General features: G+C 41.0%; 1 protein-coding gene across 6 annotated transcripts in view; it reads right to left on the bottom strand.

Annotated features, from left to right (window-relative positions):
* wnt5b (wingless-type MMTV integration site family, member 5b) overlaps window positions 1–12,655 on the bottom strand; it is a 353,134-nt gene that overhangs the window by 183,986 nt on the left and 156,493 nt on the right. For 4 of the 6 annotated variants that reach the window (XM_039760581.1, XM_039760577.1, XM_039760578.1 and 1 more), the window contains exon 2: window positions 6,949–7,057. The exons of the other annotated variants lie outside the window; for them this stretch is intronic. Coding sequence is in view for 3 of the 4 variants with exons in the window: in XM_039760577.1 (XP_039616511.1) it covers window positions 6,949–6,972 (24 nt within the window). In the remaining variant the exon portion in view is untranslated. The remainder of the gene's footprint in view (window positions 1–6,948; window positions 7,058–12,655) is intronic. 6 annotated transcript variants of the gene reach the window in all.

The following is a 12,655-nucleotide window of genomic DNA, read 5'->3' as shown; positions in this document are numbered from 1 at the left end:
GGCCGTTTCTTTTTAAATAAATAATCACCGCACTCGAGGCGGCTTCATGAGGGGGCGTAGTGGCCATAGCAAGCCATGGGGTGATCTGCGATGTGGGCGTTTCTCACCGAGTGCACAGGTGAGGAACTGCCCACATCCGTGATTGTTCCCGTGGCTAATGTGTTGCAGCTGCTATGGCCCCTCGTATGATAAAAGAAGCGCGAGTCGGTTGGGAAAGATCAAAAAGGAACGAGAAAAAGATCGGAGAAAGGAAAAAAGAGGACGGAGGTTACAGGAAGCCAGGAAGCAAGGCGGTGCAAGAGAGAGACAGGGGACACACGGAGCGGGTGGGTGAGCGCTCTTACGCAGCTGCGAGTAAGCTCGGTGTTAGGCAGACACCCAGGTGTTGGAGTTGGAAGTCGCTCTCGCTGAGCGAATAGGTAGCGGGAGTGACCAGGGAAAGGCGACTGGCCGTAGAAGACCGGAAAGGCAGCGGGAGTCGCGAGTCCTGGAGACCAAGGAGTCCAAGTCTCTGGTCTGGGATGAGTGCCAGACCGAAGCCAGGATCGGGAGGTCTCCAGACCTGTGTATGTGTATGAGAAAAGGGCAGCTGCAGAGTGCATCTCGCCTGCTGCTAAGCCCAAGCGGGATAAGCAGGTGAGACACTAACCAAAAAGAAGCACGGAGCTTGACATTGTTGTTGGTTTTAAAAACTGCTTCCTGTATGAACGTTTTAACCTCGATTTTAAAGGATTGTTTTTTCTTGTAGCATTTTTTTTACCTCCACGTGTTTTTATGGATTATTTATTTATTGAAGATTTTGAATGAACTGCACTATTTATTGAACACTTTGTTTTTGATTGTCTTTTAAATAAAAGCACTATGCACCTTTTTGAACCTTCCCTTTGCTCAAATGTTGTCTCACTGTCTAGCTCACCTCGGTTATATCTATCAACGGTGTTGGGTTCGAGGGCTTCCGAACAGTGATGGGAGCATGGAGCTGAACCCACATCGTCACAATTAGTTACTGTCTGCAACTAGACACTGGACAGAACTGATCAAAAGGACCAATAGGATATTATGTTATATTGTGCATATCTAGTGTGGAGTAGTCAAGGGAGGTTGCATTTAATATTTATTATATATTTGGGAGGCCTCATCTGGAATATTAAATGCAATTTTGGTTTCCACATTACACAAATGAGAAGAGTTACTAGACTCAGAGAAGGGCTACTAAATTGTTTAGGGGTGGTGGGCTAGTTTAAGGAAACAGTGAAGTAGCTGATTTTTTTTTTAGTTTAAGCAAATAAACATTAATGGTGACCTAACAAAAAACAGTTTAAAATTCTGAAAGAAATAAGTAAAGTTGAAGACAACTAGTTGTTAAAAATAAATCCTTTACCAAAAACAAACAGGTACAGATGAAAGCCAATGAAGGATATATTTCACACATGAAATGAACATCCACATATTGAACTGTAAAAAAAGAGTTAAGAGCAGGTTGGCAGAATTACTGGATAAATGAAACATGGTAAAAGTGTTGTTGATGGGGGGTCCTTGCAAACTAAGGAAAGGGAATCGCAGGAGGGAGTTGTAGAATATTGCCAGAAGCTCACATAACTGCTTGATTCTTCCAAAGATCTGAAGTTGCTGGCCAGGAAGAAGATCTACGACCCCAGGCTAACTCCTCCTACCCCATTCATATTCTGCCATTTACACTTTGCTGTCCTTTAAAGTGACCTTTGCTAAACTTAAGAAACACCAACAGTGACCTCAAGTAGGAGAACGCTTAATTTAACATATTGCTGCTTCGGCAGTGTGGGGTGGGTGGTATCTTAGCAGACCTACTGTTTATTCCTTCTACATTAAATTGCATTTTCAAATACAGGACCTCAATGTTTAGAATGAATTGAACTGAACTGAATTGAACATATTTTGTAAATGGTAACTGTAAATTGGATCCCAGCAAACCTAAATTGCATTAATCTCATATGAGAAGGTTAAGTTATCTTACAGTTTTCAGTAATAAACTGGTTTTACCAAAAGCAATTAGAATGTTCCAATAGTACTGTATGTATGGCTGTGTTTTAACGTGCACTGGGAGGAACCAATGTTCCATCTTGTTGATTCTTCAATTGCCATACTATAGGGATAAGCCCTGGCTATTGTGGTATTGGGCCCCCAAAACTTCGAAAAGACTGAATCCTAATATAAGTCTGAATAACTGAAGTAAGTCTCAAAATTCTAAAAAGGCCTGGATGTGAAAATCAAATTTAGGTTGGAAGCTTGCATCCTCAAAGTAAAAAAAGCCCCACAGATGCCAAACGGGAGACAGGGACCTTTTTGTTGTCTTGTGATAATTTCTTTAAAGAAAAAGCAACAATCAAAACTCATAGAAAAAAGAAATTTTAGAGACAGTAGGAAGCAACAAACCCCCTCCCCCTTTATACCCATCCACCACCCCACCCTTCAAAATTGCCCTGTAGAAAAAGATGTCCCTACAGGATTAAAAGTTACTTATGTCTGTGTAGCCCAACAGATTCAGAGGAGCTGCAGATGAAACAGAAAGTTCAGAAAAGGGAAGAATTAAGGATTAAGATTAGTGGCATGACAGTAACCAACCAGCTACCAACCAAATGTAGGGCAGCTTGCCATTTCTCTATATTGGAGTTAGATAACCCGTTGGCCTGTGCTGATGTAAATTCAAGTAAGACTGGATTAAAGAAAGAGGATAAGGAAGAGTGAAACAGAAGATTTCCAGCAGGAGGCTAAGATTGGTTTTATAGACATGATATCCATACAGAATGACCTCTGCTGGATAGATGTCAGGGGAAGAAAAGAGAGGTCCAGGAGAAAGAAAAGGACCAAAGATATGAAGTTAACTTTGCAAAAGTAGAAAACTACCAGAGAGAACAGAGGACAGACAATTACAAACACCCATCCAGAAGCCAGAAACTGAAGAACAATATAGAGAGAATGCTAAGATGTATTAACAAGAAGCAATAAATAATGTTCAAAAAACAATATTCAATATATACAAAATGTTCCCTCCTATGAGTAAATGTATAAAGCAAAAAATCTAAACTCTAAAAAGCTATCATCAAAAAACAAAAACTGAGCATAACTCTAATTAATCATGTCATACATCCATGGAATAAGTAGTGCAAGAGCATAATGCCAAGGAAGGGCATTTGACGTCAATGGAATAAGCAGTGCATGATGAAACTAAAGATCTGCAACCTGATGATGTCAAGTTCATGTTCTCCTGAATGGGCAATTTTCGTGACTTCCATTACAGAAGAATACTGTATATTTCTACACTCTTTTTTCACGTTTTTGAGATTTTTACATTTTTTACTCCAAAATAGTTCAGTATTATTTGGTGTGAAAAAAACAGAAGAATGGAAACAATTCCAACAAGTACAAAGAAAAACATCCTACAGAAACCTTGTCAGGAGATGTGAAAAAACATAGTGGAAAAAAAAGGCCAGAACAGCTATGAGACAGGGTGATAGTCCTAGAGCTGAATGACACACTGAAAAAGATCTGTGCAAAGGGTAAAAAACTTAAAAGATGCCCATGTCATTGATCACTGTTCAGATTTGCTTCTTGCTTGTGCTCAGTTCTGCTGCGACAGACCCCAGCCTCCCATGGTTTATAAATTAGGTAAACAGGGATTGAAAGTGGACAGATTTCCACAGTTTTAGAAGATATTTAACTCAAGAAATAATTTTTATTCTTTCCATGAGTCCGTCAGCTTTATATTGTGTTGTTGAGAATTTCTTAGTTAATTTAATTAATTTAGCAAACGGGAAATGATAGCTTTTTTACAGTTTTAATTGTGACAGATGATAATCTGTTTCTAGAGAAATAGACTAAGAAAAACATCTTATATACAGTACAGTACATTGGCTCTCCTGTTGGTAGTGAGATAGCCTCTCCTGTAGGGCCCACTGCAATTATTTTCCTTTCTTGTTTCTTTTTTATGCTCTTTTGCACAACAGCAAACCATAGCAGGCCCTACTTTTTGGAACAGAAAGACAGAGAGATGGGACTTTGTGTGTCAGTACTTGTGTCTGTTTGTAAATTGTTACTGTACTCATACAAATTATTGCATGGTGCTATTAATATGGTTTAACCAAAATTAACTCAAAAGTTGCAGAGCGACTATAATAGAACTTCATATTTCTTTGATAGTATGTGAAGCACAATTAACTTACGAAATTCCTATTGACTCTTAACAGGCCTGAAAGATTAGTCATGGTGACATTTGTTCTTTTATGAGTAGTACTTTCTCAAGTAATAACTATTCAATTGCCAATGCAAGTAAGGAGGCAGTTTGAGTAGCTATGCTACGTTTGTCAAAACTTTCTTTTAAAATTGAAATTCACTTGTTGCTTAGCTAACACTAAGTTCTAACATGCTCATGTTATATAACTCTCTCTCTCTCTCTGTCTGAAGAAGCACACTTTTGTTGCATGGAGTATTCAGTAATCCCTACCCTTTATGTAATAAATCACTGAACACTAAATAAATGCATTTTGCCCTCCTTTAGTTTCAATGGTCATTTTTTGGAAAAGTTATACAACAGCAGTATTTTACTGTTCCACATAAATCTAAATCAACAGCAAATCATTACTTACATGCCAGCAGTAATAGCAACAATGTGCAATTTACATTACAAAGAAAGTAAGATTCTATATATTAATAAACTGAAAAAACTCATTAAAAACATTTAGAATTAAAACAATACAAAAAACAGTAATGAAGAAATAACAAATCCTAGGAAGGACATGGAAAACACAGTGGCATTAAAATTAAAAAATAATGTACTGTGAACACAAATAAATTAAATAAACCAGAGCAGCTCTTATGCTCTGATATATGAAAAGGTCCATGTTACAGAAATTACTTCAAAAGAGGCTTGCAAGGTGGTGCATGGTTCTTACTTCACAAATCTTTCATGAGGTATTTACTGTAACATGTTAAAGTTTGGACAATTTGTCTTTACCAAAAATAAAAAATTAAATCCCCCTTACATTTTTTCAGATAATACTGTGTTATCTTGTATACTCTATGTTCTTTAAACTACACCTATAGTGCTTTAATTCTTCAAGTACTTCTAAAAGTTATAGTAATTTAGTTTGCAAGAAAGACATTTCAGGGTATTTAAAAAGTTTGGTCCAATGATCTGCCTCATTCCTAAGCTATGCTTTCATCTTGGTCCAGTGATAAGCCTGCAGACTACAGGGCTTCAATATAATAGCAATTATCAGAGCCATGTAAGTGTTTTCAAGTAAATGTGGTTCTAAAGCTTATTAACAGTGATCACGGTGTACAAATTGTAAAACCAAAAACCCCTTTTGTAAAAGCTCCATAACTGTGCTCTCAACATTTTGTTGAGTTCTTTAATGTAGAACTTCTATAATACTTTTATTATAGATCAGAAGAATTTCAAACAAATCATACATGTGAGGATTTTGTTGCCATGTTTAAAAATTAACAAATAACTATTTTTAGTGATCAGTTATAATCAGTTTTTTATGTTTTCTCCAGCTGTATGCTTTTTTATTTTTATTAGTCTAACTTGGAACATTGTAAAATCTATATATTAAAATGTAATATGAAAAAGGTCTGTGCCATGTCTGATTAATAAAAGTGTGTGTGTAATAATATTATTTTAAGATACCTGATTATTGCTAGGTAATTCTGCAGTATTTTTGTAAATTGTAAAATTAATTGGTTACTTTATCCATGAAGATTCTCTACACAATTGTAACCACATTGGTAAAATTATTTTACCCTACAAGAAGGCTGAGCTGTGAAAGTTTCCTTAACCTTACAATAAGGAGCATGGGAAACGGTTGTTTTTTCTAAGACAGAAATGCATTACTAACATACTGCCGTTTTTGTTCACTCTTATAAAAACCTGGAAATCACTCCTCTGGCTTTGTGAGACGCTAAGATTATAATTGCCCCTGCAATTGGTAATGGCCCTTTTGACCCATCGACATGAGCGAGCAGCTCAAGCAAAACAAAAGGACCAGATACATTTCAAAGAGTTATAATAAAGCCTGGATCTTATTTCATCCTCTAACAAACAAAAGAAGATTAAATAATCAATAGTAGAAGAGCTAAAACATAAAGCAATACTTCTGCCACATGTTAAATAGGTAACTGATATTTCAGTATTTTCTGTCTGGACAATGTCAACAGTTAGCTTGGATTCCAAAAAGCTTGTTTTGTTCACTATTTAGTTCCAAAAAGAATTTCAGTTCTCTTTCCCACCAAATTATAATATTGTAAATCACCAGAAGACATTTGTTTCATACTACCATTAACTTTTTTCTAAATTACTGTCTTTTGTTAAAGAAGTACAAACTGGAAACATTTAGGGTAAAATTCGATTGCTACTGCATGCCAAATAGAATGGCCTGATTACATTTGCTGCATCTCAACAACAATTTCTGAGCCACAGCTGTGCGTTGAGAAGCTGTAAAATGAAACACTACAAAGTACTGTGTGGCTGCCTGCAAGACTCTTAACAATGAGTGACCACTCGACTTTATGGAGCTCATTCGTTGGAACTCTTACACTGAGTGATGCTTTTGCATTTGTGGCATTCCAGTCCAAAACAAAGACCACCATTTTGTCTGTTTCACTCATATAAATAGATATGCCCTTATTATACCTTTTCTTTACAAATATATGCACTAATGTTTGTTTTCCGATGCATATAGTGAACTGCCTTTTTATTTCATAATTCCTCAAGTTGTTCTTTATCTATATTTAATCTCTCAGAGCAAGAATTAAATTAGTTTAAATAACAATTTAAAAACAACACCACCCATCTATGAATTTATATTCAATTAGGCCACACATGCAATAAAATAAAGCACTTAACACAAAATGCACTGAAGACTGCAAAGAGATACTCCTATCAATTCAAAAGATCAACAAGATTTTTACCAGTAAATGATGATAAGGCAGCATCAAAGAGTGAAGGGAATGAATCTCAGCTTCTAATGAGTAGGGTCTTCACAGTTGGATCTTCACAGAGTGCTTCTGAATGCAGAGACTGAAACAAACAACCAGGAGATTGGCTGTGAACTGCACCTCCAATGCTCAACTAAGAAACAAAAAATAGGTCCCTTCTTGGAGAGAGCATACTGAACTGAGTGCAGAAAGTTGAAATATATAAAATAAGATGGGCTCTCTGTACCTACTCTTTCTCAAACCAACACCTTTCCAATTTATATCATTCATTTTGATCTTTCAGACTTCAGTTTCCTACTCGCTTTCTTTAGTTGTCAGCCTTCCTGTTTTCTGAGCTCTTGTCTCAAGTCTTCCTTGCAGCTGAACTTCCCAAGTTGTCAAAAGAAAAACACAGTGCTCAATAATATTTGTCTTTTCAAGGTACTGGGTGTAGTTGGCATCTATGTGGGCTAAAATTCAATACATGTGAATCAAATTATTTTTATATAGCTCATATTACTGTACATCTTTACTCATGTAATATACTGTACTTAAAAAGCAAACACCATGTGAAAAATACAAATACACAGCACATTCAAGGTCTATTAATTAAAATTATATAGTTTATGAATTAGCCTTGATAACACATGCATACTTTTTTTCATTAGAATCACAATTTAAAAGAAGAGTTCTTAAAGCACTTCATTCAGATGCACATATTAAGGACTGTATAAACTGTGTTCTTGTGCTTTGTTTTTTACATTAATAGGCCAGCCAGTACTGCAATTTATATGTAACACAGATAATAACATTTTTTATTCAACAGAAGTAAATATACTATAGGCATCGTTACACGTTTAATTTCAAGCAAAGCTTGCAAATACTTCCACTTCCAAAAATGCAAAATGCCAAAAATTTTATTTTTTCCTTCTAATAAATAAATACAGAGTTATCTTCCTCCTTCCTACTAGCAATTAGTGCCTAAGAGATTTCAAGACATTACATCTTTGACAAGATACAAGTGTCTTACTGAAATTTTCATTGCCAAAACCACCCAAACCCTGTCTACATCTGGCATAATAATAGCATCATTTTTTGATGATAATAATAACATCTCACAATCTCCATAATCACATTTCACATTTACATAAATAGTCAAAGACAGACATGCCTGAAATCGCTTATTCAGTTGATGTTATACATTGTAAAGTTTTTATTCAACGTGTGCCATCATAACATCCCTGAGTAGGATTATCTTTTAAATGAGAAGTCAACAGGACCAAGTAACCAAAACCACAATATGCACTTGTTTTGATAACATAAAACGCTGGACTGCAGAGATAATATCCTCTGACTATAATGCACTTGGATATTCTTATCAAGCAATCGACTATAACCCCTCCTTGAACCGCACCTTATCGTGGTGGAGGGGTTTGCATGTCCCAAAGATCCTAGGAGCTCTGTTGTCCAGGGCATTATGCCCCTGGTAGGGCCACCCAAGGCAAACTGGTCCTAGGTGAGGGATGAGACAAAGAGTGGTTCAGTAGACCTTCAATGATGAATAAAAAATTTGGACGGCGTTTTCCCTCGCCCGGACGCAGGTCACCGGGGTCCCCCTCTGGAGCCAGGCCTGGAGGTGGGGTTCGATGGCGAGTGCCTGGTGGCTGGGCCTGCACCCATGGGGCTCGTCGGGACACAGTATGATTTGTTTGAAATTCTTCTGATCTATAATAAAAGTATCATAGAAGTTCTACATTATAGAACTCAACAAAATGTTGAGAGCACAGTTATGGAGCTTTTACAAAAGGGGTTTTTGGTTTTACAATTTTTACACCGTGATCACTGTTAATAAGCTTTAGAACCACATTTACTTGAAAACACTTACATGGCTCTGATAATTGCTATTATATTGAAGCCTTGTAGTCTGCAGCAACATGGGTCCCCCTTACCATGGGCTCATCACCTATGGGAGAGGCCAAGGAGGTCGGGTGCAGTGTGAGTTGGGTGGTGGCCGAAGGCGGGGACCTTGGTGGTCCGATCCTCGGATACAGAAGCTGGCTCTTGGAACGTGGAATGTCACCTCTCTGAAGGGGAAGGAGCCTGAGCTAGTGCGCGAGGTCGAGAGGTTTCGGCTAGATATAGTTGGGCTCACCTCGATGCACAGCTTGGACTCTGGAATCAATCACCTTGAGAGGGGCTGGACTCTACCACTCTGGAGTTGCCCCCGGTGAGAGGCGCCGAGCGGGTGTGGGCATACTTATTGCCCCCCAATTTGAAGCCTGTATATTGGGGTTTACCCCGGTGGAGGAGAGGGTAGCCTCCCTCCACCTTCGGGTGGGGGGACAGGTCCTAACTGTTGTTTGTGCGTATGCGCCGAACAGCAGTCTGGAGTACCCACCCTTTTTGGAGTCCCTGGAGGGGGTGCTAGAGGGCATACCTTCTGGGGATTCCCTCGTACTGCTGGGAGACTTCAGTGCTCATGTGGGCAATGACAGCGAGACCTGGAAGGGAGTGATTGGGAGAAATGGCTCCCCTGATCTGAACCCGAGCGGTGTTTTGTTATTGGACTTCTGTGCTCGTTACAGATTGTCCATACCGAACACCATATTCAAGCATAGGGGTCTTCATATGTGCACTTGGCACCAGGACACCCTTGGCCTCAGTTTGATGATCGACTTTGTGGTCACATATCTTGGACACTCTGGTGAAGAGAGAGGTGGAGCTGTCAACTGATCACCGCCTGGTAGTGAGTTGGCTTCGATGGTGGGAGAGGATGCCGGTCAGGCCCAGTAGGCCCAAACGTGTTCTGCGGGTCTGCTGGGAATGTCTGGCAGAGACCCCTGTCAGAAGTAGCTTCAACTCCCACCTCCAGCAGAACTTTGACAACATCCCGATGGAGGTGGACATTGAGTTCTGAATGGGCCATGTTCCGTGCCTCTATTGTTGACGCGGCTGACCGGAGCTTTGGCCGTAAGGTGGTCAGTGCCCGTCGTGGCGGCAATCCCCGTTGGTGGTCACTGGCGGTGAGGGATGCAGTCAAGCTGAAGAAGGAGTCCTACCGGATCCTTTTGTCCTGTGGGACTCTGGAGGCAGCTAATAGGTACTGACAGGCCAAGCGGAATGCGGCTTCGGTGGTTGCTGAGGCAAAAACTTGGGCATTGGAGAAGTTTGGGGAGGCCATGGAGAACGACTTTCGGACGGCTTCGAGGAGATTCTGGTCCACCGTCTGGGTTCTCAGGAGGGGGAAACAGTGCAGTGTCAACACCGTATATGGTGGGGATCGTGCGCTACTGACCTCGATTTGGGACGTTGTGGGTCGGTGGGGGGAGTACTTCGAAGACCTCCTCAATCCCACCAACATGCCTTCCAATGAGGAAACAGAGCCTGGGGACTTGGAGGTGGGCTCCTCCATCTCTGGGACTGAGGACACCGAGGTGGTCAAAAAACTCCTTGGTGGCAGGGCCCCGGGGGGTGGATGAGATACGCCCGGAGTTCCTCAAGGCTCTGGATGTTGTAGTACTGTCTTGGTTGACACATCTCTGCAACATTGCATGGACATCGGGGACAGTGCCTTTGGATTGGCAGACCAGGGTGGTGGAAGGGGGACCGGAAGTTGTGTTCCAACTACAGAGGGATCATAGTCCTCAGCCTCCCTGGAAAAGTCTATTCGGGGGTTCTGGAGAGGAGGGTCCGTCAGATAGTCGAACCTCGGATTCAGCAGGAACAGTGTGGTTTTTGTTCTGGTTGCGGAACAGTGGACCAACTCTACACCCTTAGCAGAGTCCTGGAGGATGCATGGGAGTTTGCCCAAACAGTCTACATGTGTTTTGTGGACTCCTCGGGGAATCCTGTGGGGGGTGCTCCGGGAGTATGGGGTACCAGACCCCCTGATAACAGCTGTTCGGTCCCTGTACAACCAGTGTCAGAGCTTGGTCCGCATTGCTGGCAGTAAGTCGAACCCGTTTCCAGTGAGAGTTGGATTCTGCTAGGGCTGCCCTTTGTCACCAATTCTGTTCATAACTTTTATTGACAGAATTTCTAGGGGCAGCCAGGGTGTTGAGGGGGTCCAGTTTGGTGGACTCAGGATTGGGTCACTGCTTTTTGCAGATGATGTTGTCCTGTTTGCTTCATCAGGCCGTGATCTTCAACTCTCTCTGAATTGGTTCGCAGCTGAGTGTGAAGCGGCTGGGATAGGAATCAGCACCTCCAAATCTGAGGCCATGGTCCTCAGCCAGAAACGGGTGGAGTGCACTCTCAGGGTTGGAGGCAAGATCCTGCCCCAAGTGGAGGAGTTCAAGTATCTCGGGGTCTAGTTCATGAGTGAGGGAAGAATGGAGCGTGAGATCGACAGGCGGATTGGTGCAGCATCCGCAGTGATGCGGGCTCTGCATCGGTCTGTCGTGGTGAAAAGGAGCTGAGCTGTAAGGCAAAGCTCTCAATTTACCAGTCGATCTACGTTCCTATCCTCACCTATGGTCATGAGCTATGGGAAGTGACCGAAAGAATGACATCACGAATACAAGCGGCTGAAATGAGTTTCCTCCACAGGGTGTCTGGGCTTTCCCTTAAAGATAGGGTGAGAAGCTCAGTCATCTGGGCGGGGCTCAGAGTAGAGCCACTGCTCCTCCGCATCGAGAGGAGTCAGATGAGGTGGCTTGGGCATCTGATCAGGATGCCCCCTGGACGCCTCCCTGGTGAGGTGTTCCAGGCACGTCCAACCGGGAGGAAGCCCTGGGGAAGACCCAGGACATGCTGGAGGGACTATGTCTCCCGGTTGGCCTGGGAATGCCTTGGGATTCTCCCAGAAGAGTTAGAAGAAGTGGCCGGGGAGAGGGAAGTCTGGGCCTCTCTGCTCAAGCTGCTGCCCCCGCGACCCGACCTTGGATAAGAGGAAGAAGATGGATGGATGGATGGATGGCAATCCACTATAAATTATGTCTCAGGCTCTAGTATACTAATTCACACATTTTCAATGACATGCAGTGTCTAATGGGGTTACTAGCTTTAAACAGTCCACAATGTCTATTTACAGAATTATTCTTACACATAGGAGGAGCACAGTAATTAAATGATGATTCTATGTTCACTGATAGGTAGCCCTGCTAATATATGGTCATTTCAATCATGATCGGCAAGAGATGATCATGTAGCTTTTAGCACCTCCTCTCAAATCATAAGATGTTTCATATTTTCTTCTTTCTAAGCTTGAAAAACAATAGTAGTACTGATTTCACTAATCATGGATTTCAAGCAATTTACACTGAATTAAATACTCTTGTTTTTGGGCAAAAAATGAATAATAAAATTGGACCATCCTTCACATTTGCCAAATGTGCATCTAGTTATTATGGAGTATACATTTACTTCATGTTTTTAGAGTGGTATGGTTTTACAGTAATTACCACTGATGCCTCACACTTTCAGAAGGAAGAGTTTTAATCCCAACCCAATCTCTGGCTGTGTGGGGTTTGCACATTACTTCTGTATCTCTGTTTTGTTTTGTTTTTGTTTTTACTCCAGGTACTCCACTTTTCCCCCTATTTCCCAAGGGTGTGTAGAGCAGGATGAGTAAAATTGAATTGCCCTGGAAAGATAAATTGTGGACATATATGATGTATGAAAGTGTATCTTGCTATAAACCTGTTCCCAGTTCAGGATTGGATCCTGCCTTGCATGTGATAATAGACTGCAGTCATCTGAA

Source organism: Polypterus senegalus, chromosome 8, assembly GCF_016835505.1.
Source record: "Polypterus senegalus isolate Bchr_013 chromosome 8, ASM1683550v1, whole genome shotgun sequence".
NCBI lineage: Eukaryota > Metazoa > Chordata > Cladistia > Polypteriformes > Polypteridae > Polypterus > Polypterus senegalus.
This window is presented reverse-complemented; position numbering and strand designations above follow the sequence as displayed.